The sequence below is a fragment of the Rhipicephalus sanguineus genome, chromosome 5 (genome assembly GCF_013339695.2).
Source record: "Rhipicephalus sanguineus isolate Rsan-2018 chromosome 5, BIME_Rsan_1.4, whole genome shotgun sequence".
Classification (NCBI taxonomy): Eukaryota; Metazoa; Arthropoda; class Arachnida; order Ixodida; family Ixodidae; genus Rhipicephalus; species Rhipicephalus sanguineus.
This window is the reverse complement of record NC_051180.1, coordinates 136,198,357-136,220,746: the sequence shown is the minus strand read 5'-3', so window position 1 is coordinate 136,220,746 and position 22,390 is coordinate 136,198,357. Positions and strand designations below refer to the sequence as shown.

At 46.3% G+C, this 22,390-nt stretch overlaps 1 protein-coding gene across 1 annotated transcript; it reads left to right on the top strand.

Annotated features, from left to right (window-relative positions):
* The first annotated feature begins 761 nt into the window (after positions 1–761).
* On the top strand, positions 762–21,744 carry LOC125758634 (cuticle protein 65-like). The gene is made up of 2 exons (XM_049416045.1): positions 762–779; positions 21,145–21,744. Exons 1-2 carry the CDS (start codon positions 762–764, stop codon positions 21,742–21,744), a joined length of 618 nt encoding a protein of 205 aa, XP_049272002.1.
* Positions 21,745–22,390: the final 646 nt, after the last annotated feature.

The window sequence follows — 22,390 nt, the reverse complement described above, 5'->3', positions numbered from 1 at the left end:
GAAAGAAAGAAAGAAAGAAAGAAAGAAAGAAAGAAAGAAAGAAAGAAACCGCGAAGTGCTAACGTAAGCAACCACTATCGAAAAAACGTTTTTTTTCATTCACGAAGAAATTGCGAGTTTCCCGTATCCAGTCTATTATTTGACGAATCACATACGAAAGCCATTCTTTTGCCACACTGCAACTTGAAAACTGCAGTGATGTTGTGGACGCTATAGAGAACAAGAATTTCAAGGAGAACAAGAACCTCGAGGAGAGCAAAGAAACTTACGAATATTCCGTGGATATTGCTGCGAGAGATGCAGCACAATATGATTTGCGTGACGTCGAGACATAGGAAAGGTCGTAGGAAGCCGAGATTTGTTTTAAAAAAGGCAGCGTATGGAGTGGCCCCACAGAACGCGCATGACGTGACTACAGAAACGCGACATTGACATTAAATTTTCGCATTCTAGGTTTTCCTGATGTGTACAATCCTCCATGCCGGCTTTACATGTTGTCCTAGAGAGGACTGCTATTTCACTACCACGAAATTCAATGAAGCATTCATAGCAAGTGTTCTGTTTTTACATCAGTTTTGCACTACGAGTACAACGTATTCATATGGTTCAGATATATTTACATTCTGCAAGCGTATGTATGTAGCCCAGAGGTAACAGTCAGACATACGTGCCAAAAATAACAGAAAACACAGAAAGTAAAGCAAGTTCCATGCTGCCGAAAGAGGGACACTCTCTCGTGCCAACTCGCGCTGCCGCTCGCAATGAGCGGCTACTTCCTGGTACGTACGAGAAATCTTTTCCATCTTCGAAAAGGGTGCGCCGCATACAAACCCCCGCTCTTAACCCTTTGTAGGTTGGCCTATATTTTTCACATGTCATGAAAACCGGCTGTGGTATATACATAATAACCGCACAGAAATAGTATCAAACAAATTTCATCAAAATCAAGCCAGTACTGTGCTGCAAAAAAGCCGGACACCTTTGGGTATTAGGGATGAAACGACCAAAACAAGTGGCGCAGAGGAGCACTTCTCAAGTTGTGCGGAGGAACGTTGTGCGCACTTCATTTCCGGCAGCAGAAAAGCACCTGCACATTCGCCTTACAAGCCTTCATAGAGCTGCGGTCTGCTCCTGTAAAGCTTGCTTCACCGCACACACTAACCATAATAATTGCGAAGCATTTCTTAGCGAACATCAGGCACTATCTATCTATCTATCTATCTATCTATCTATCTATCTATCTATCTATCTATCTATCTATCTATCTATCTATCTATCTATCTATCTATCTATCTATCTATCTATCTATCTATCTATCTATCTATCTATCTATCTATCTATCTATCTATCTATCTATCTATCTATCTATCTATCTATCTATCTATCTATCTATCTATCTATCTATCTATCTATCTATCTGTATGTCTGTCTGTCTGTCTGTCTGTCAAGACGAGACTTGCCCTGTGGATGCGCTCAGTTATTGACTGTATTAAATGCGAAGCATTTCTTAGCGAACGGCGTTTCTATCTATCTATCTATCTATCTATCTATCTATCTATCTATCTATCTATCTATCTATCTATCTATCTATCTATCTATCTATCTATCTATCTATCTATCTATCTATCTATCTATCTATCTATCTATCTATCTATCTATCTATCTATCCACGTAGGTCTCGGTGTTCTCGTGATCGCCTCCTTTACTTGGTGTAGACCAAAAGTGGCATGAGAGGCTAAGAGGATTTTACGAATATGCCTGTCTGGTCATGGCATAAATAACGTGAAAATCCTGTCGCGTACTTTGTCAAACCCTTTCTTCCAGACACGTGTGGCACATACCGGTTTACCGCAGGCAGCGGTGGGCGGGTATGCGCCACTGGTGATTGATAATTTATGTCTACCGAGGAACGGCGAGAACAGGCATGGATAATTAAATGCCAGAGCGTTGAGAAAAACCGACATCAGCAGCGTTGACCCGACGAATGCAAAGAATGAAATGTAGGATCCCAGCAGGAATCAAACACAAGCATTCTGCGTGACAGTCAAGTATTCTACCATAGAACCACGCCAGGCCTAGAAACGGCTTTGGAAAAACAGCCTATGCAGCGTAATGTCGGTGCAACATCGATTGTGGTTGTGGTGCTGACTATCTAATTTTACAAGAAAGTAATAAACACTACATATAGGCACTCCTACGATACAGGTGCCATATAAGATTAGCGTCGGTGGTTCCAGTGTTGACTCCACTTTTATAGCAGTCTAATAAACATTACATTTGTTTTTCTATGATTCAGCAAGCTATGTTCAAGCATTGCTCGACTCCAGAGGAATGCGCTAACGAAAGTTATGTGTGATATTCACATCATCGCACCGTAAAGTGCACTTCGTTTCGATAATACTGATGTATGTGCTCTAACGTGAGTGCTGACGTTACGTAAGACCATAAGTTACCCTTTAAACGACAGTGTTGTCGACGAGCCTGGTAAGCCCACAATATGAACACAACCACTTCACTTACAAAAGCTCGTCTATCCAACTCGTAACGCTTGGTTCAAAGGCAAGAGTTTTTCACAAGGCGATTCCCACAAGGCGTGGGCTTTACCGAATTTTTTTTGTCGATTTTGTTGTCCCTTTTTCCGCTGTCGAAATGGTCGAGTACTGATGTTGTCCCCGAATATCTGCCCACTTTTGAAGAGGTATGTGATATCAAGAACATTAATCCCATACACCGTTATCATTCATTATGCTTAACGAAGAGCATGGGAATTTAGCAGACTGTTTTTCTATGCATTTATCAGTCAAGTTGCTCCTCAAGCCTACAAAAACACATGATGACTGCGAGCTGAAATTGCCTTTCTAGAAAACCAGAAAAAGAGAAAATTACCCGGCATTTTGAATGACAGGTTTTTATTATCTGAAGGAGAGAAAAATTCAGAAGCTTCCTTAAAAAAGAATGCAACAAATTTCAACGGCATTGTGGCACCACCGCCACCTTCCAAAACCGCGGTAAAATTTTTAAGTGCGAATGCACTTTATAAGTGACCCTGAATCCGCCGTCCCATAGCAACGGCGCGAGGAGCGGAGAGGAGCGTCTGTAGCAACGGCGCAGCAACGTCACGCCCCACGTGACTGCCCGCGCTCCGCCCTCCGCTCCGTGGCTACGCGCGTCCCGCGCATTGCCAGTGGTGATGAAGGCCGGCGGCGAGACGCCGAAAGAAAGCGTGCGAAGCGAGCCGAGCACCCCGAAGCCGATCTGGCTCGGGGACGCGCGATGCGTGAGCGAGCGCGGGCCCTCGAATTCGATCGGCAGGACGCGCGCTTCAAGCGAGACTTCCTGGACCGCAGCTTCGGATATAGCTGCGCGGTGTGCGATCGACTGTGGTTCGACAACAACCTGAGCCCCATCTCGGGCGTGCGCAACGCCGCCAACAAGTTGAACGCGTTGCGGGTTCTTTGGAACGAGTTCGGAAGACAGATCATCATCATCATCAGTAAAAGTGCTTTGCACTTAAAAACGGCCAGACCTCCGTGGGTCGGCTGGCGCGTGCTCTCTCGCTGCCGTCTCCTTCGCTCGGCTCTGCAGTTTAGTCGCGCGCGCCCCCTCATAGTATCACCACGTGCTTCGCACTTCCTCATACTCCCCTTCGGGGAAATGCGGTTTTTTTTTTCTCGAGCTTAATTACATAGACTTAGGTAAGATAGCAGCCACTTAACGTTACGCTATTTGTGACAGGTGATGCGGGAGAAAAAAATTTCAGCAGAAGGAAAAGTGGGACCTATGTGTCCTGCTGACGCACAAAGGGTCAGGCCCCGTTCACACCAGAAAGGTTCCTGTCGCGCGAGTAGGCAGCGTCGCATCGGCGACAAAGCAGAAGTGTTCATACTGCAACTCTCGGTCGCGACACGATATGCTCAGTGCCATGCGCGCTGCGCCCGCCAATTCTCCAGACACGTGCTGCATATAGGCAAAAAAGAAGGGAGACGCATGCGATCGCGTCTCTCCTCTTTTCTAGCCATTGTTGTATGTTCCACGGCCGTACTGGAACGCCAGCGGCGTTTCATTACGCTGGCAGCGTTCCACTTCGACGCCGTCCGTGGCTTTACACGCATTCGCCTTCTCTCTTAACCTCGCGTTCTGATCGGCTTACGAAAAGTGGTGTTTTTCTCCCGGCAACGAACATCGCTCTCGGACCGATCGGCGCGAGGAGGACTTTTTCCGGTCGCGTGACGTCGGGCGACTTGTCGAGAGACCGGAAAAGTTTCAGCGTGAACGGGGCTTTATACTTATAACCAGGCGCCTCGTCTCCACCGTGCCTCTCCTCCTCTCGCCCAGCCACTCTCTGTTTATCCTATCCGAAGAGAGAATGCTGTTCCGTTTCTCGGGAACAGAATTAATCGTTCTGTACCGTTTTAAAGATGGACGACCTGCGTTGGCTTTCTAAATCCCCTTCGCCATTTACAATCGAAAAGCGATGTCGGAAAGTATATGTAGTATATAATTGGGAAGCTTCAGCTGGGCGGCATTACGGAAGGGTTAGGCGTCTTGAAAGTTTTGACTATTTGTCACTCTAACGAAAACTAACATCGTCAAGACACCTTGCAAGCCTATAGGCTTGTAAAGTTCGTGGCTCAAGTAATAAATACGGAATGCCCACAGGTCCTCGTCGCATTTAACGGCAGTCTAAGAATGTGCCACTGTACAATTCTGAATTCAATCAGGTAAAACACTGAATTTCTCATACAAGTTTCACGGCGACCAGAATTTTGGAGCATGCTTCGGTATGACGGGCCCTGCACAAACAGCGTATTAACACGTCCGGGACAGCATGCGATGTATTAAAAATATCTAGCCCGTCAACGCACAAGACGCTTATTTGGTTACACAGACCTCGTTTTGTGTTCTCATTTTCTCTCTTTTAGATGCGAAGCAGCTTTTGCGCTGGGCTTTGTCCGTAGTTCCATTGGCGACCGTCCGCTTTCTAAAGCCTACCATAGCCATCTGTAACATATTGAGCGCGCGCTCGCGCCAAAGGAGGTCTTCTTCCTCTTGTTCTTCGACCGCCTTGATGATGATACATGCAGAGCGCGCGCTCGCGCCAAGGAAACGTCGTCTACGTCTTGTTCTTCGACCGCCTTAATGATGATACGTGCAGAGCACTTTAGGGGCCCGGGCTGCCGTACGCTGTCCTAGCTTGGCGTAACGCAGACAAAACCACGTGTGCTGGCACGCGCTAGCGCGTTCGGGCCTGTGCAAGAAGCTGGGTAAGACGCTGTGGCCTCTCCCCCTTACACTCTCTCAGCAATCACGTGATGGCATCGGGGAACGAGATTCTGCAGACGCGCGATGAACCCGCGTGGCGTGTTCAAAGAAAAGTTCGGGACGAGTAATAGCAATAGCAACTACAGTGAATTCATGGTGTGCTCCACATGCAAGGACGCGTTAACATCGGGCAAGGTGCCCATTGGTTCCCTTTAGTGGGAGATGGTGCAACTTTTTTTTTAGCTGAACTACACACAGACCCTGTATTTCATTTGTCGCGGAAAACATTGGTGTATAGAAGTTCGGAAAAACGCAAAAGTTAATTCATAGCTCCTCTCGATTTTTATGTGGATATTATTCCATAACGGCTGCACATAGCGCGATGAAGGTCGCTGTATACAAAACGAGAAAGAGCGCGAGTGCTCGCACACTTTAGCTCTGCATTCATGTACGATTGAAAGGCTTTGACAATGCGATATAATCATACGAAAATCTGGAGCCCAATGCACAAACTTCTCTTTCGTAAGTGAGTTTGGCATTGATAAGCCGGCTTCACTAATGATATGTCCCGCATCGCGACTGGGTGAAATACTGTCTTAGGAAAATTTTTAGCGTAAGATGTTTCTGTGAATACAGGCCGAGACCTTTATGCTCTTGTAGGCCTATCACAATCAACAGAAGCTCAAGAAGCTGCTTCGTAATTTCGCTTGAGCACCTTGCGTACGGCTGTCCTCGCAGTCGACATCGGTTCATTGTTTGCTGGCGCTTAATTAAATTTATTTCTGGCGACGTATTCTAAGAAAATAACCTCTGAGTTATCTATCACTGCCACTGCGCGCTGAGTGGCAAGTTGGAGAATAGTGACGAAGTTCTCGCTTTAATCATTGCACATGCGAGATTATACGGCAGTCAAAGTGGCGCCGTTAGCGAGAGGGGTTGTCTCAGAATACGGCCCGTGTTTCAACACCGCACTTAAGGTAAAGATGCGAACCAAGAGATGGAGCACGATGTGCTACAGTGTAATGCGCACGGTCGGTACCTGTTGTCCACGAAAGAAGAAAAATGCAGCCAGCTCCAGTCTATGATAGCCACGAACACACGAATGTTACTTCGCTCACTGCAGCAGTCGTGTTTTTAGATGCGAAGTATCTTAAGGCGGAGCTCAATCCGGTGGTGGTGGTGGTGGTGGTGTGCGGCGTGACCACCCTTACTGCGCATGCACATACCCTCTCCACACACCTCCTCTCCACACACCTCCTCTCCACTCACCCTCTCCCCTTCCCCTCTCCACTTTCCCTCTCCTCTTTCCGTCTCCCCTCCCCCTTTCCACTCTTCCTCTGAAACGCGGGCTAGACATGCCGAAATTCTCTCCTGCGCAACGCCGCGATGAGCTCGAGCGCATGCGCGTCTCCTCCCCTTCTCTCTCCTCTCCTACGCTGCCCCCCTCTCGCCCGCCTGTCGACCGCGTTCCCCGCTCACCCTGTGAGAATTAACGGCCAGGCTAGATGGAAGATACGACGCGCGTAGCGTCCCTCTTCGCGTTCCATGACGCGAGGTCGGTAGCATGCCCAACAAACGCCAACGGAACGCGATCGTGCAAGTGCTCCGGCTTCGCATCGCCTCATGGTCCCCTTTGGCGGGAGATGGTGTAATTTTTAAAGGAGTGAGCTGCTACCATTAACTGGTATAGTGCATCAAAAGAGCGAAATGATAGCGCTCTGTTCTTTTGTTTGGCCGGTTCGGCCGTTCCTTCATTTTCCGTGACGCGATTTTCCAGTTCATGTACAACAAACCAACTCGCCCAGTGCTCAACACTTGCCGAGTTCCTAGTCTTCCTTCGTACGTAATTCCAATTTGTTGCTATCGCATTCATTGCGTCGTCCTTGCGGCGAAAGTATGACTTCATTTTTTCTTTAGAGTGGCGATCGTCTAACATAGCAGAGGGACATACAGACTGACGGACAGTTTACTAGTTTTGTAGGCATAGAAATGATTTCGCATGCATAGTTTACCACAGGTTATGAAAAAAGCGAAAACAAAAACCGAAACAGAAGCATGGGAAGCGCTCGTAGTCTAGAAAGAAATCGACTCTGTGCAATCACAAACCATTTTCCTAAGTCATAGCAACATGAGGTGGGACTAGAAAAGTGTTAACAGATAAAGAACGTGCGAAACAATTTTAGCACACTGTGTGGACCATAGCATAGTGGAAGACATTGGAATAATCAAGGTAAAGGGTAGTGATCTAAGGTTGTAAGGGCGGCGATCTCTCTCAAATTGAAGAGAAAAATAGCTAGATTTGTCACTAAGAAACAGGCCAATCGAGATGTTTTTAGGTTGACAACAGATAAATGGAGGATAGCTCTCGCGAGAGAGAGAGAGAGACTCTTTATTGGAAAAACAGAGATTTTTGCCGGCGTCAGTATATAACCGCTGGCATGCTACTCTGTGTAGGGATGGGGAAGGGGGTTGACAGACTAAAGAAGAGAGAGAAGGAAATAATAATAAAAAGAAAGAATATAAAAAAAATGAAATGCGCAAGTGAACCTGATAGAAATTTTTACGAGTGTGTCAGGTAAGTGAAGCCTTTGCTGTATGAAATAATCGTGCAATCATTAAAGCTTTCCTACTAGGCCAATGTTTGACAAGTAATTAAACAGGGACTGTAAAACCCGTCGCTGTTTAGAAGGGCCGGGCACTGGGCCTAATATGTTGGGCAACGTTAATTGATCGTGACAAATCATGTCCATTTGTCTCTCAAACACTGCTCTCTCATCGCGGTACGCGGAGCAGTCCAGTAATATGTGCTCTACTGTCTCTATGCTGCCACAGTTATCACAGCAGGGACTAGTGGTGCGCCCTATGCGGTACAAATAACTGTTCGTGTATGCCACGTTCAGTCGAAGACGATGGTACAGTGTCTCAAGTTGGCGAGGAAGTGTTGGGGAAATTTTCGCTCTCACTTCTGGGTCAATGCAACGCAGACAGTTATCTTGTTGGAGCGGCAGATTCCAGAGGCGGTCATTTTCTTGATAGGCATATTTTTTTGCGATGTTCGAGGCGTCGACTTTAGTAAAAAATATTCTTCTGAAATTCCGGTACTGGAGTCCATTTCGGGCTGCTTCGTCCGCTTTCTCGTTTCCTGAAATACCAGCATGGCCAGGTATCCATTGGAACTTAATGTAATGTCCATCAATCTTAGCCTTGTGATGAAGATAGGCGATATCAGATGCTACACTTGGGTGATTACCATGCTTGTGCCTGTTCCATATACTTTGTAGGGCTGCTTTAGAATCTGTAAATATCACCCATGTTTTTGGCAGTTGCTGTCGTAGTATAAACTTAAGAGCCTCTTCAATGCCATATAGCTCAGCTGACGTAGAAGATGTCGCTCTCTCAAGACGATACGAGAGGGATTTTCCTGTTGAGGGCACAAAAACTCCATATGACGATCGACGTTGGCTTGTAGAACCATCTGTGAATATGTGCGTTTCGGCTGCGTATTCTTTATACATATACTCCAACGCTATCTGATGAATTGCTGCTTGGGGCATTTTCCTTTTTGCACTAATTCCGGGGATATACGGCACAATTTCTAGTGGTGACAGTGTCCAGGGTGGGATGTTCTTTGGCATAATAGGTGACGTCTGAGCAGGGATCGTAATACGTGCGCCTATGCTCTCGCAAAATGTATGCGCTGTTATAGCAGAAAGATAAACATGACATATAGGAAATCAAGGATGCCGTTACTAGACTAATTTAGCAAGAAGCAACTGAAGTTGTAGATGGAGTTTAAGGGCAACACGTGGGCAAGTTCTCCGAAGCCACAAGCGACCTAATAAAGACATGACAAAATGGTGAAGGGGGCTAACTCAAGAGAATAAATAGAATTTGCTGACCTGTCAAAGTTATCAGCAAGAATAGAGTAACTGATATGCAGAATAATAACGCCCTGCCTTTCCTCTTAGTTCTCTCTAAACTCCAAAGAGTTAGAGGCAACAGAAAAGAAAAAGGAGGGAGGTGGCTGCATCAAAGCGGCTAAAATGAATATACGTGAAAAAGAGTAGGCAGTGAATGAAAGCAGGGCAACGTCCGAGGGGGTTCTTGAAGAAAACTGTAGCGCAAAACGACACAAGGACGGATAGGTATATACGCCAGGACGCTAATTCGTTTGTCCTTGTGTAATATTGCGCCACAATGTTTTTCAAGGAGTCATGAACCAACTAGCCCAAGAAAATATTTTGTGGGGGTGCTCGCACCTCCTGTAAAGTTTTCGGCTCATGATACCCGTGTCGTAGTTAGCTTAGTTAGATTAGTCACCGCTGAGCGAGAGCTGGCGCTGTGCTCCTCAGGCTGGCGAGCGAGGTTACGTGGGGTCATGAGGAGCGGAGCTCTTAATTCGTCTTTGGGGCTTGGCATTGCTCGTGTATGGTCGTCTCTCATGGAAGTCCGTGGGGGCAATCCGCCTTTTTCACGACGCCCCCGCGCATGCGCTCTCCCCTAGCGGAAAAGTCGCGAAACGTCTGATCATCTCAGAGGCTTTGCTTCTGGCAATACCGGTTGTCCCGGCCCCTACCAAACCCCTACCAAAACGGCACAGGGCAGCACAGGAAAATGAAAAACGCGGATTCAGCGACTCATTCCCGCGGACTCCCATGATGAGTAGAACGCCGCGTACGCCGCAGTCGCGGTACATTGCGTGCGTTATTAAGGCGAAAGCCTTAGATGCCTCATCAAACGAGGAAATTGACCAGTGTCGACAAGAGTGATGGAAAAAAAGATCATCATCACGTGATGACATCACCACATGACGTCATCGTGACGTCAAAATAGCCAGAATCATTGACGTTATTATGACGCCACTTTGACGTCACATGGTGACGTAATCACATGACATCCTTGCTTGGTTAAATGTGGGCCGATCTCTGAGGCAGTGCTAAATTAACCGAGGTGCCTCCGATCCTGGAGGCAGTGCAAAACCAGTTTAGGGGCAGAAAGATTTCGGAGGGTGGCGGGGCATGATCAACAAATCGACTGAGAAGAAAAAGAAGATGGCTTTCGCCTTCGAGTCGTGAATGCCTAGGGGACCCTGCGGCTTTTATTGACATTATATCGCCATTTCTGCTTCTTGTTTTATTTTGATGTATTCGGGTTTGATCAGCAAGGAGGGTTAACAACGCTCGACGCTGACCGCGCCGCAGTGTTCGAGAAGCTTCGCGATTGTAGTAGATCACTTTGTTAAGATTGCACGCAGGACGTGAATAGTCTAGATTATTCCAGAGCTTGCGCGACTACCAGTGATAAGACTGGAAAGTTCGATACGTGACGTATAAAAAACGGCGCTCCCCAACCATGAGCAGTTTTATCGACGGCTGACGCCCTGTTCGCCGCTATCAGTGTACAGCGTGTATTGCTGTAGTTTGAGTTCTCATTTCCCGGCCACAAGTTCGGCCAAATAAACAGTTTCATCTTGAACATGCCGACTCCTGTCTTCGTCGACGTCACGACCACGTGACAATGTCATGTTATTTGTCGTAATACCGTAGTTATCTGTAAGATTTGGTTGGTGGTTTGGCCGCTACGTAAAATGTGGTAATAAATATCGATGTGCTCGTCTGTACGACGGTGTGTACTGCGACGATGTGGCTCTCTTTCGATGAGTGGCTCTCTTTCGATCACACGCGATATTAATTAACAATTGCGATGACTTAGTGAAGACAGCAGAGCACTTATATTCTGAACTTATGCAGTTCGCAGAGCAGTCATCAAACGAAAACCTAGGAGGATACTAAAGTTTTGCGTTGAACAACCGCCATGGTTAGCAGGGCCTCGCGAGACGTTTCCCACAGAAAAATAGCATAAGAAGATTATATAAAAGTCGATTTGATCAGGAACAGAATAAATATTATACTTAGGCAGCTTGCGACATTGTATATTTCTTTTATATTTCTGTATATGATTTCCATATGTATATTTGCATACTGATTGTCCATTATTATTAAGAAAATTACATTGTATAACTTTTTGATCACTGCGCTAGATTCCTGCTTTTGTTTTGTTGCACTTGCGTGTCCAACCTGTATGCCCACCTGCTATAGTCTCGGAAAGAGACTGGCAGTATTGAAAATAAATAAATAAATAAATAAATAAATAAATAAATAAATAAATAAATAAATAAATAAATAAACATGACTCAAGACTTCCATTATACCAGTGATTTAGAAAACGCCAGAATTATACGAATACACTAAAAGGGAGACAAAAAGTAATTGAAGCTTTACCGATTCACCTCATCTTAGTACTCTACAAATATTTACGAACTTGATTTCGTATTGAGTGGAACAAACACTTGCCTTCAGTCAACCAATAGGGCAAGCTGGTTTTAGGAAAGAATATTGATCGCAGCTGTTAATTGGGCTACGTGCTGAGTAAAACCAACTGATAGATATGGCTTTCACAATCGACGAAAATGCACTCCTCTAGGGTAAAGTACCACCACTAAGCGAGGCATTACGTCGTGAAACACTACAGGAAATATATGCGAACACTATGGCTGACATTTATAAAGACTACGTAGCTACCGTAATTCACCGCAATAAAATTAAAAAAGAAACAATGAATAGCTATTGGTCACAGGGTTGGGCAAGAAGAGGCAATGAATCCAGTGTGGCTCATTTCGTCCTTAAAAGTAAAAAAAAAACGACTAGATTGGGAAGAAGTGGGAATACAGATTAACGAAGAAAATCCGAGGGATTCGTAATTTGGAGATGACATTGTGCTTTTGCGCAATACTGCAGACAAAAAAATTCGGTAGATCCCACGTCTTGTGGGAATCGGTTTCATGCGAAGCACTCAGAGAGTAGTTGTCTATGCTGCATTTTTTTTTGCTTTAAGCCAAGCGTTACGAGGTGGATTTACCTATTTTGGTAAGCGTACTAGTGTGCACATCATGGCCTTACCAGGCACGTCGACTACACTGTCGTTTAAAGAGTAACTTATTGTCTCACGTGATGTCAGCACTCACTTTAGAGCACAGACATCAGTACTACTGAAACAAAGTGAACTTTACGGTGTGATGGTGTAAATATCATACGTAACTTTCCTTGGCGTATTCCTCTGAAGTCAAGCAACGCTTGAATATATAGCTTGCTGAATCATATAAATACAAATGTAATGTTTATTGGACTTCTATAAAAGCGGAGCCAACACTGGAACCCCACCTGAATCTAACGAGCTTGACTCCTGTATCTTATTAGTACGCATGTAATGTTTATTGTCTTTTTTATAAAATTAGACAGTGAGCCGTGGAATCACAACCGACGTTGCACCGACATTACGCCTGCATAGGGCTTTCTTCCGAAGCAGTTTCAAGACGGAGACGTCGCTCTGTGGTAGAATACCGGACTGCCCCGCAGAATTCTTGGGTTCAATTCCTGCTGGTATCCTGATTCTTATTCTTTGCGTTAGTCTGGTAAACGCTGCCGATGCCAGTTTTTCTTCACGCTCTCGCATTTAAATTAGCAAGGTCTGTTCTCGCAGTTGCTGCAAAGATATAAACTATCAATCACCTGTGGCGCATACTCGCTTACCATGACCCGTGGTATACGGGTATGTGCCACACGTGTCTGCAGGAAAGGGTTTGACGAAGTACGCGACAGGGTTTTCACGTATCCATCATTGATAGATAGATAGATAGATAGATAGATAGATAGATAGATAGATAGATAGATAGATAGATAGATAGATAGATAGATAGATAGATAGATAGATAGATAGATAGATAGATAGATAGATAGATAGATAGATAGATAGAAACGCCGTTCGCTAAGAAATGCTTCGCATTTAATACAGTCAATAACTAAGCGCATCCACAGGGCAAGTCTCGTCTTAGGTATTATTTATTCAGCACAAAAATGCAATCATGAGTAGCCTAGTGCGAAATAAAATGTTCCTGATTAACAAACAATCCCTAGAATCCAAGAGGACGAACATGAAGGTCAGCAAGATGGCAACATACTCATAAGTCTCCTTGCATTCGCCTAAGACGACTCGCAGGCGAAAGCCATCTGCTTCTCAGTCGATTGAATTGATCCATTCTCCCGCCCCCGACAGGCTTTCTGCACCTAACCTGGTTTTGCAGCACTGCCTACGAGACCGGCCCCCGTTTGACCAAGCGACTATGTCGCGTGATGACCTCATTGTGTGACGTCAAAATGACGTCATCATGCCGTCACAAGGTTTGGCAACCGGGGACGTCATTTGATGGCGTCATCAAGCCGTCAGAATGAAAACGATGTATGGCTCCGTTTATTTACCTCATTTGCATGCGGTGTTTTCAAGGATAGGACGATTTGTTAATGTGTTTTCATCCATCGAATGTCAGTTGCAATAACGCTGTCGTTCATGTCGTCAAATTAGGCGTGTTCGTCGTGCACGCCAGCTAACTGGAAGTAGATTCAATATGCATGAAAAATTGCGAACTCCGCAAGGGCACTCGACGTCGCTTGAAGTTGTACGTACCATTCCTACGTGAAGGAGCGGGGTTTTCATGAAAACGCTATAAAAAGCTAATATTTTATTCATCAATGCATTAGTGTCGTGGTGGATATTACACAAAGTGTGTTACCTAATTGATTACCTTGTTAATTAGGCACGTCATTCTTCCTGCTGCCGCGTCGCGAACGTGGAAGCTCTCAAAGTTCATACAGTAAGCAATACAACAATAAAAAAAATATTTGATATTTTGAATAAGATGTAAAAAGACCGTGCAATTAAATTTGTGGTTCATTCGAGATTTTTTTTCGATGGTGTTGAATATTCTATTTTAACACGAAAGTGTTTTATGCCGGGGTCCACCACGGCTCCACTGACGCACTTCCGTCACGGATATGACGTTGTAAAATATAAAGACTAACATATGGCAAAGAAAAAACTAGAAGAAAGAGTTCCGCCAGCTGGAATCGAACTCGCGACCTCTGAATCCCCAGCGCGCATCGCGAAACGACTCCGCCACAAACGGCACGTTCTTCGTCGTAATAACGGCGTGCTATTTATATACACCATTTGCCAGTGGCGGTACTCAGAGATCAGGGTACATCAGCGTGTTTTCGTTATCACTAGCGAGATGGCGCGAAGGGCTCGAAGAGCGCGGTTTAAATGTCGTCGCCCCCCGCGTTGAGATGAGCGTGTGTCTCTACAGGGCGTGGTCGCTCCTGCGCGCGCGCTTATCTTGTACGTCTTGCGCTCTCACCGCAAGTTTGCGTTCAAGTTATAGAGAGCACGAAGGTCATTTCGCTAACTGCAGCGGCCGCTTTTGCGAAAGGAGCGCACTGCTCACAAACAAAAAAATTGGCCGCGTATCTGCGTGCTTCGCTGCAAATGTCGTGTAAAGACGATAGAAGAGGCGCTGTGTGAGATATGGACGCCATCTGGCAATACGTCGGGAAACATGAGTGCTGCGTTGCGTGCTGGTAGTCCCGGCGCAGCAGCAGGCGAAGACCTTTGCAGAGAAACGTCCGCACTCAACGAGTACTCTCCACACACTCTTTTATTTACACATCGCTTGGGTAAAACAGGAACGCCAGAGCGGCGCCCACAACCGGCAGCCTGAAGGCCGCCTACAACGCTGCTTTTTCGTTTTTTAAATATTTTTTTTCAGCTTCTTGGCCTTCTCAAAACTAAAGTTTTTCAACACCAACCCATGGCATTTGTACAGTGCAATACAGAACCGAAACCGAAACACAACAATGAGCTCGTGCGAAGGGCACGGAGGAAGGCAAATTTCAGCGCAGTCGCATTTTCAGCTTTGTTGAAACAGCGCTCACTAGACGACGACGAAGTAAAAGAAGGCACAGGACAGGCAGCGCCTGTCCTGTGCCTTCTTTTACTTCGTCGTCGTCTAGTGAGCGCTGTTTCAACAAAGATGAACGCATACCAACTCGCTCAAGCTTCCATTCTTATGCATTTTCAGCGCAGCTTAAGAAACTAGGGTCCTTAAAATTACGTATGTATGCATTTTCTAATAAAGGAACACGCCACCTAATACTTACGTAGTGATGTTGCACCTCAGATATGCATGATATTTACTTTTTGATCGACAACGTTCACAAGTATGAACAGCCGTACCAGTTCAAGACGGCTGGCCTTTGGGCAAGTGGTTCAACTTTGGCCGAGTGGCTGAATCGAGGGACGTGCCGACAAACAGAAAGACAGACAGAAAGACAGACAGACCAAAATTTCTGCGTTTAAGTTCCCCAAGAAAGACTATCGTCTTTAATAAGTTACAACTGTGACAGTTCGCGCTCATCCTGTGTATACTTGTGCGTTCGTTTCGTGCGTCCTCCTTTGTATTTGACCAGGGCGCTTTAACTGTCGAACTGTGACAGTTGTTAGTTCGCGCTCATCCTGTGTATGTTCGTTCCGTGCGTCCTTTCTGCTTGGCACTACGCAGTCGCTCCCTTGTTCGGCTGTGCTAGCCTCAGTGTTAACGCGTTGACAAGAAAGGAGCACTACGACTTTGCGTGTTTCCTGCATCAGTGAACAAACCGAGTCCTCCGTGACACGATAAATATGATTATGACTTCGCGAGACGCGGAGTTTTCGTGAAAATGCGTGGAAACTCGCGCTTTCAATGCTAGCCCAGAGCGTCCACATAATACCAGCTTCGCGAGGGTTTCTGTAGCCACGTAGGTTAGTTAAATGTTATCGTCTGACATATTCAGTTGAAGCTCACCCTGCTTTACTTTAATATAGCATTGATTAGTGTTTCTTGTAGTGCATGAGTCCCATAACACTGTACACGGGAGGTCGCGCAGGCTCGCGATGTGCTCTTGTATAACTGAGCGATCTCAAGTTGGCGATACATTAAAATAGGGCCTCTAACCTTTGTCAGCAAAGCGCTGTTACGAATCGCTCGAGCGACGTTTCAATCATTCGAGGACGCGTCTGCTCGACGCTTTTCGTGGAGCGAACGTTTTCCACGCCGTCCTTCGCCAGTGTGTTGGGTTTTATAGCCACCGCTGCACCGCTTGTTTTTGTACGTTTGTTGATAGGTGGCAGCACACTGCAAGCGATTTGCTTGTTGACCGGTCTGAGAGCAAAATGTTCTCCGCGCCCAGACGTCTCTCTAATTGTAAACGTGGTGACGCGGAGTGGTCGAAGTCGTTCGGCGGAGGAAATCTTTCAGATTGCTTTCAGCAGAGATGTTGAAAGAAACCATCTTGACGACGAGGATTTTTCACTGGACGTAGACGACTGTGAAAGCACCGAGAGTGACAGCGACGATGAACAATCAGCTGCTAGCTCACGAGGAGCGAGTTGCACTTCACGTCCCCTCGTGCGTTAATGTTCTTTCACGCTCGTAAGTCACTTTGATTGTATTTAATGTATAATATCCTTGAGCGAGATCAAAATAAAGGCATAGTTCCTCTTGTGCATTGCATGTATCACAATTGTTGTGGGTATTATGGAGCGCCGCATGCCGCCAACACGCTCGAGCTCTACCAGCGGAGCGAAATGGTTAGAGCGATGGAACGTGCATTCACGGCCACAATCCACGCCTCTCGGCTAACTTCTTCAACGTTGCGAAAAGCATACGTGTGCATTCTTTTCAATATTCATGTTTCGATCGTGCTGATCAAACCTGCAACATGCGAGTGAAGTGAATTGCACACGGATAGAGTCTCAGCATGGCTGTGACACAAGCGCTACTGAATGGGATGTTAAATGCTTGTGTTCCGTTGAAGACGTAACTCCGCGTTCCCGACTGCGCAAGTAATGACGACGGCGTATTATGTTTGCAAATCATCACCACGTTAAACGTGTGGTCCCGTGCAGTGGCGATGGCGCTACTCGCTGGCGGCCTACTACTGCCGCAAATCCGTCAGGCAGGCTCGGTACGTACTACCTCGGACTGCCGTTCAGCTCATACGTCAATTCTAGTTCATGCAGTTTTATGTAGCACGCACAGGATTTCGCAAAGCATCGTTATGCACAGTTACGGAGCTGAAATATAACATTTCACACCGCGGCAAATAATTAGGTGGCGAGTACTTAGCACTTTCCATGGTTTGGGAAAGTATTTTAGTCTCATATTCATTTCAGCGCAGCTCATGACTTCATCCGGTGAAAGAGGCACGGCCCGTACGTCCGCACGTCCTATCTGTTCCTATGCTAACAAACGGGTCGACCCTCCTCCTGGCGCCATCTTGAAAAGCACGGCGCGCCACCTATAGTTCGTGGGCATTGCGAATAGCATTCATCCCTTCGCCCTCGGGGCGAAACAATGCACAACAAACGCTCAACTACGTCTGTGAAGACACGTTTTACTTTCGTGTTATACCGATTCCTATGACAGAGGGATCAACCATGTTTTTTTTCTTTTTTTTACAAATATGCAAGCAAAAAAAAAAAACAGTAACCGCAGTACTGAGAAAGCCAGAATAAAGTATGTGAGGGATGCCACTAATGATTGTGCTGTATTTTCGTATCAATCTATCTTTATCTTTATGTGCGCATTTACTGTACTACCCTTCTTACAGAATGGACCGCAAAGGCTCCGTAGGGTGCCAGTAATTTAATAAAATAAATAATACGCCGGAGGTCACTACAAAAAGCAGCGACGCCTTAGTCAACGTGCAATGCACTACAGCTGTCGCTGAATAATTTGCAGCCGTTCAATGAGCATTAAGAGTACCTTGCTTTTAACTCTATAGCCTTTACACGATTTTGTTCCTCCTATTTGAAATTATCAGGCAGTCATTTCGTTCATTGGTGTGTCTCTCTCTTTCTTTCTCTGATCTGTATATTATTTGTTAAGTATCACCATTTTTGAATTCTTTGAAAGCAGCGTGCGGTGACATAGTATTGCACTACTCTACTTCAGTGAACGCGACCCTGCTTGCCATGCTGTAAAATGCCTTGACGGTGTCATTGCAATGTTTCACCAGTACTTCGAAGCATTTGGTCGCCATTTACAAATGTCTCATTTGCTAATTTGGCCACATACGAATCATCCCGTATGCTCACGTGACTACACACAAATTAGCCCTAGTTTTTATACCAAGTGGACTCCGCGCAAGCATATTTCGCTTCACAGATATCAAATCATTCGATATTTGATTCGATAGTCGAAGCACTGGCGTAGTATTATCAACCACACGCTCTGTATCACAGTAGAACACTTATCTGTGCGGCGATGAGGACTGCATACAAATATATCCGGAGACTAGTTGTGCACTATTGAGCAACAGTGCCTTTGAGATGCTGCACCCATTCAGAGGTAGAGGGTGCGTCTCACGACGTTACCTGACGACCTGTCCGTTGCGTTCTCTACGCATCTATTTCCATATCCGTACAATCTTAAAGCGCAAGTTTAGTACTTTGCTCTCCCACTCTTATCTTGCGTTGCACGATCCTAGATTCGAGCGCTTCACCATATATTGTTTCCACGTGCCCTGACCCACGTTGCGCAAGGCGCACTGCAACACTTCCAACTTTATTACCTGTTTCTTCAATAGTCCTTCAGGTGAGTCATTGTCAAGGTTAGGGCGCGGCATCACTGCAGTTCAAAACGCATGGAACGTATAACCCATCTTGGGCTGGTGTACTCTTCGCAGACGTGCGAAATTACCAAATGAGCGAAATCCTGAGCTTCATTTATAGATTATTTTTTGCCCATTGCACGTGTAGACGGTTTCAAGGTAACATTTTTCCTATATAAAGGCCCCAGAACAGAGCATTGCCAGCAGTGTGCTCAGCAGCAGCTCTAAAGTCATCATGGTGAGCAACTTTGTCCGCAAATTTTTGCAGCAGTGAAACTAGCAGAGCCGACTGAGTATACCACAAGCACTTTCTTTGACAAATAACCGCATTATTAAAGAATATTAATTGTATACACTACTGTATATTTACTAAACTTTCGATAATTAGGACAGTAGGGCAAATCTTCTATTAGGAACCTTTGTTTATGAGTAGTTCTAGTAAAAGGCGCTGATAGATACTGTAAAGCTTTGTGATGCTTGAAAAGCTCATCTCAACAAAAAATCAGCGTTCGTCATACAACCACCGGCTTCTAGTAAAGTATAACGTCCGCAAAAATTATTACGGACCAACTCGAATTAGATTAAATCCAAGCACAGTGCCTTCTGATTTCACAATATACGCGTACACTTGATTAATTCTAACATACATGGACATGCTACTTGCAGCTAAGCAATATCATTATCGATATTTTAGATGCGAAGTATCGTATGGCGGAGTTCAATCAGGTGGTGGTGGTGGTGGTGGTGTGCGGCATGACCACCCTTACTGCGCATGCGCATACCCTCTCCGCTCACCCTCTCCCCTCCCCTCTCCTATTCCCTCCCCTCTCCACTTCCCCTCTCCCCTCCCCCTTTCCACTCTTCCTCTGAAACGCGGGCTAGACATGCCGAAATTCTCTCCTGCGCTACGCCGCGATGAGCACCACCGCATGCGCGTCTCTTCCCCCTCTCTCTCTCTCCTCTCCTACGCTGCCCCCCTCTCGTACGCCTGCCGACCGCGTTCCCCGCTCGCCCTGTAAGAATTAACGGCCGGGCTAGAGGGAAGACAAGACGCGCGTAGCGTTCCTCTTCGCGTTCCACGACGCGAGATCGGTAGCACGCCCAAAGAACGCCAACGGAACGCGATCGTGCAAGTGCTCCGGCTTCGCATCGCCTCATGGTCCCCTTTAGCGAGAAATGGTGTTTTAGGGGCGAAGCTCCTTAAGGCGGCACCCGTTCGTCCCTCGTAGTCGTCGTAGTAGTCCGTAACAAGTCTTACGCTTTGACCTCCAAGGTGGTGCCGGTGGGAGATTTCTCCTGTGCGTTGTTGAACAATAAAAAATTCGCAGCGTGCGCGTTAACTAAAAGCCGAATTCTTCTGTCTCTCATTCCCCATTAGCAGCCATTGGCATGTTCCAGTAGGAAACGTTAGTAGAAGTAGAAGTGTAAGTGTTAGCTAAAAGCCGACTTCTTCTGTTTCTCATTCCCATTAGCAGCCATTGTTTACCTCCAAGGTAGTGCCTGGTGAGATTTCTCCTGTGCGTGATTAAACAATAAAAATTTTGTTCAAAACGCCGTTGATTGATGAAATAAACCAACGAAAGACGCCAGATGTTTTGTAAAAGCAGAACAAAAGAACGCCAGATGTTTTTCTTAAAGTGTAGTAGTAGTAGTTGTATGTAGCCACCTCGCCCGATCGTCAACGGGCGAGGTGGACCGGCAACGGCGCGAGGACCCTGCCGTACGAGAGTTAAATCACACTAAAAGACATACTTTGCGGGCGATACACTCTAGTGAGCTTTCAACTTTTCGTCTTAATGTACATGATAAAGAAATTATTTCTACGAAAAACGCAAGGCACACCTTGAGCAATATATTTGGTTTTGGAACGCTAAATGGAACTATGAGGCGATGCGAAGCCGGAGCACTTGCACGATCGCGTTCCGTTGGCTTTCGTTGGGCATGCTACCGACCTCGCGTCGTGGAACGCGCGTCCTGTCTTCCCTCTAGCCTTGCCTTTAATTCGCACAGGGCGAGCGGGGAATGCGGTCGCTCTTGGCGCTCTTTCGCTCGGGAGCGGACTTCTTCCTTGCATTTCTTCGATCACAAGTGATAATGAAGGGACCACGTAAACCAACAGTACAATAAAAGTTTGATGTTTAATATATACACGATGTTTCACACTCTTTATATTATGTACTGGGCGCATTTCACGGAAGAGTTTCACGGTTTACAGATGATTCCCTCCGTAGCTTCGCCCCACTCATCATCATTCACCCCGTGGATATGCTGTGATTTTTTTTAGCAGTACAATTTTATTTTCAAGAAATGCTTCGTCAAAACACAACCATGCCCTACACAGATCCGTGCTTGCGTCCTCTTGGCTCTTGCCACCAGCGCTTTCGCTGGCTACACCGGCTACGGCCTTGGCTATGGCCTGGGATATGGTGGCTACGGTCTTGGCTACGGCCTCGGCTACGGATATGGCCTTGGCTACACCGGTTACGCTCCAGCTGTTGCCCACGTCGCCCACGCTGCTCCAGTCGCCACCACAGTGGCTTCTTACCACGCCCCAGCTGTGGCCACCGTGGCTCACGCCCCAGCCATCGCCGCCTACCACGCCCCAGCTGTGACCACTGTTGCCCACGCCCCAGTCGCCACCGCTGTCGCTGCTCCAGTGGCCACCTACGCTGCTGCCCCAGCTGTCGCCACCACCACCGTGCACCACGCCCCAGCCGTCGCCACCGTTGCCCACGCTGCCCCAGCTATCGCTTCCTACCACGCCGCCCCAGTCTACGGCTACGGTGTCAGCACTCTCGGCTATGGTGCTGGCCACTACGGTTTCGGTCACGGCCTCCTCGGCTACGGCCTGAACTACGGCTACGGCCTTGGCTCTCCATTCCACTACGGTGCCCTCCTGCGCAAGAAGAAGTGTAAGCACGCAATTGCATCTCTATTTTAGCGGGTACCATTTCTTTAGATTGAGTATTCTATGACATCGTACTGTGCAAGTACTCCCTCAATGACGGCCCAAATGTCATCCAGCGTTGACTTAAGGATTGTAATAACTGGGAAAATCACTCTAAACTTAATTTTCGCTATTTTCTTTATAAATTTACTTGCTGCAGGTCCGCGGCCTCAGCACATAGAAATTGCGTATAAGCTACTTAGAAATATAGTTTGTGAAATCTGAAAAGGAAGTTTTCGTAATGAAGCCAGGCCAGAGTAACACCAATATGAAACCAGGAAAGCCACCTGCATTGCCGAATGTATATTTGGAGGGTGTCTGATAGATGTAGTGGTTTTGGTTCTGATGAAATTTTCCGCTGGCCTTTCCATGACGTCGTTCTCCTGTGGGGAGAGTAGAGGGCATCAGTGAAATAGCTGATATTAATATAACGTTGCAAGAGCAGGCTATCTTTGTATAATGCTTCATGAAACAAACACACAAAAGTGTTCCCTGCAATGCAATACTCATACTGTGCCGGTTTCTAACCTCGCATTTTTTTCTTTCTTTTCAGAAACTGTTCAACCAGGAATTATTTGAAGAAAAAGAAAACATACTATGATAGTCTACAACTGTCTTGCTCTAGACTTGAGCAAGAACG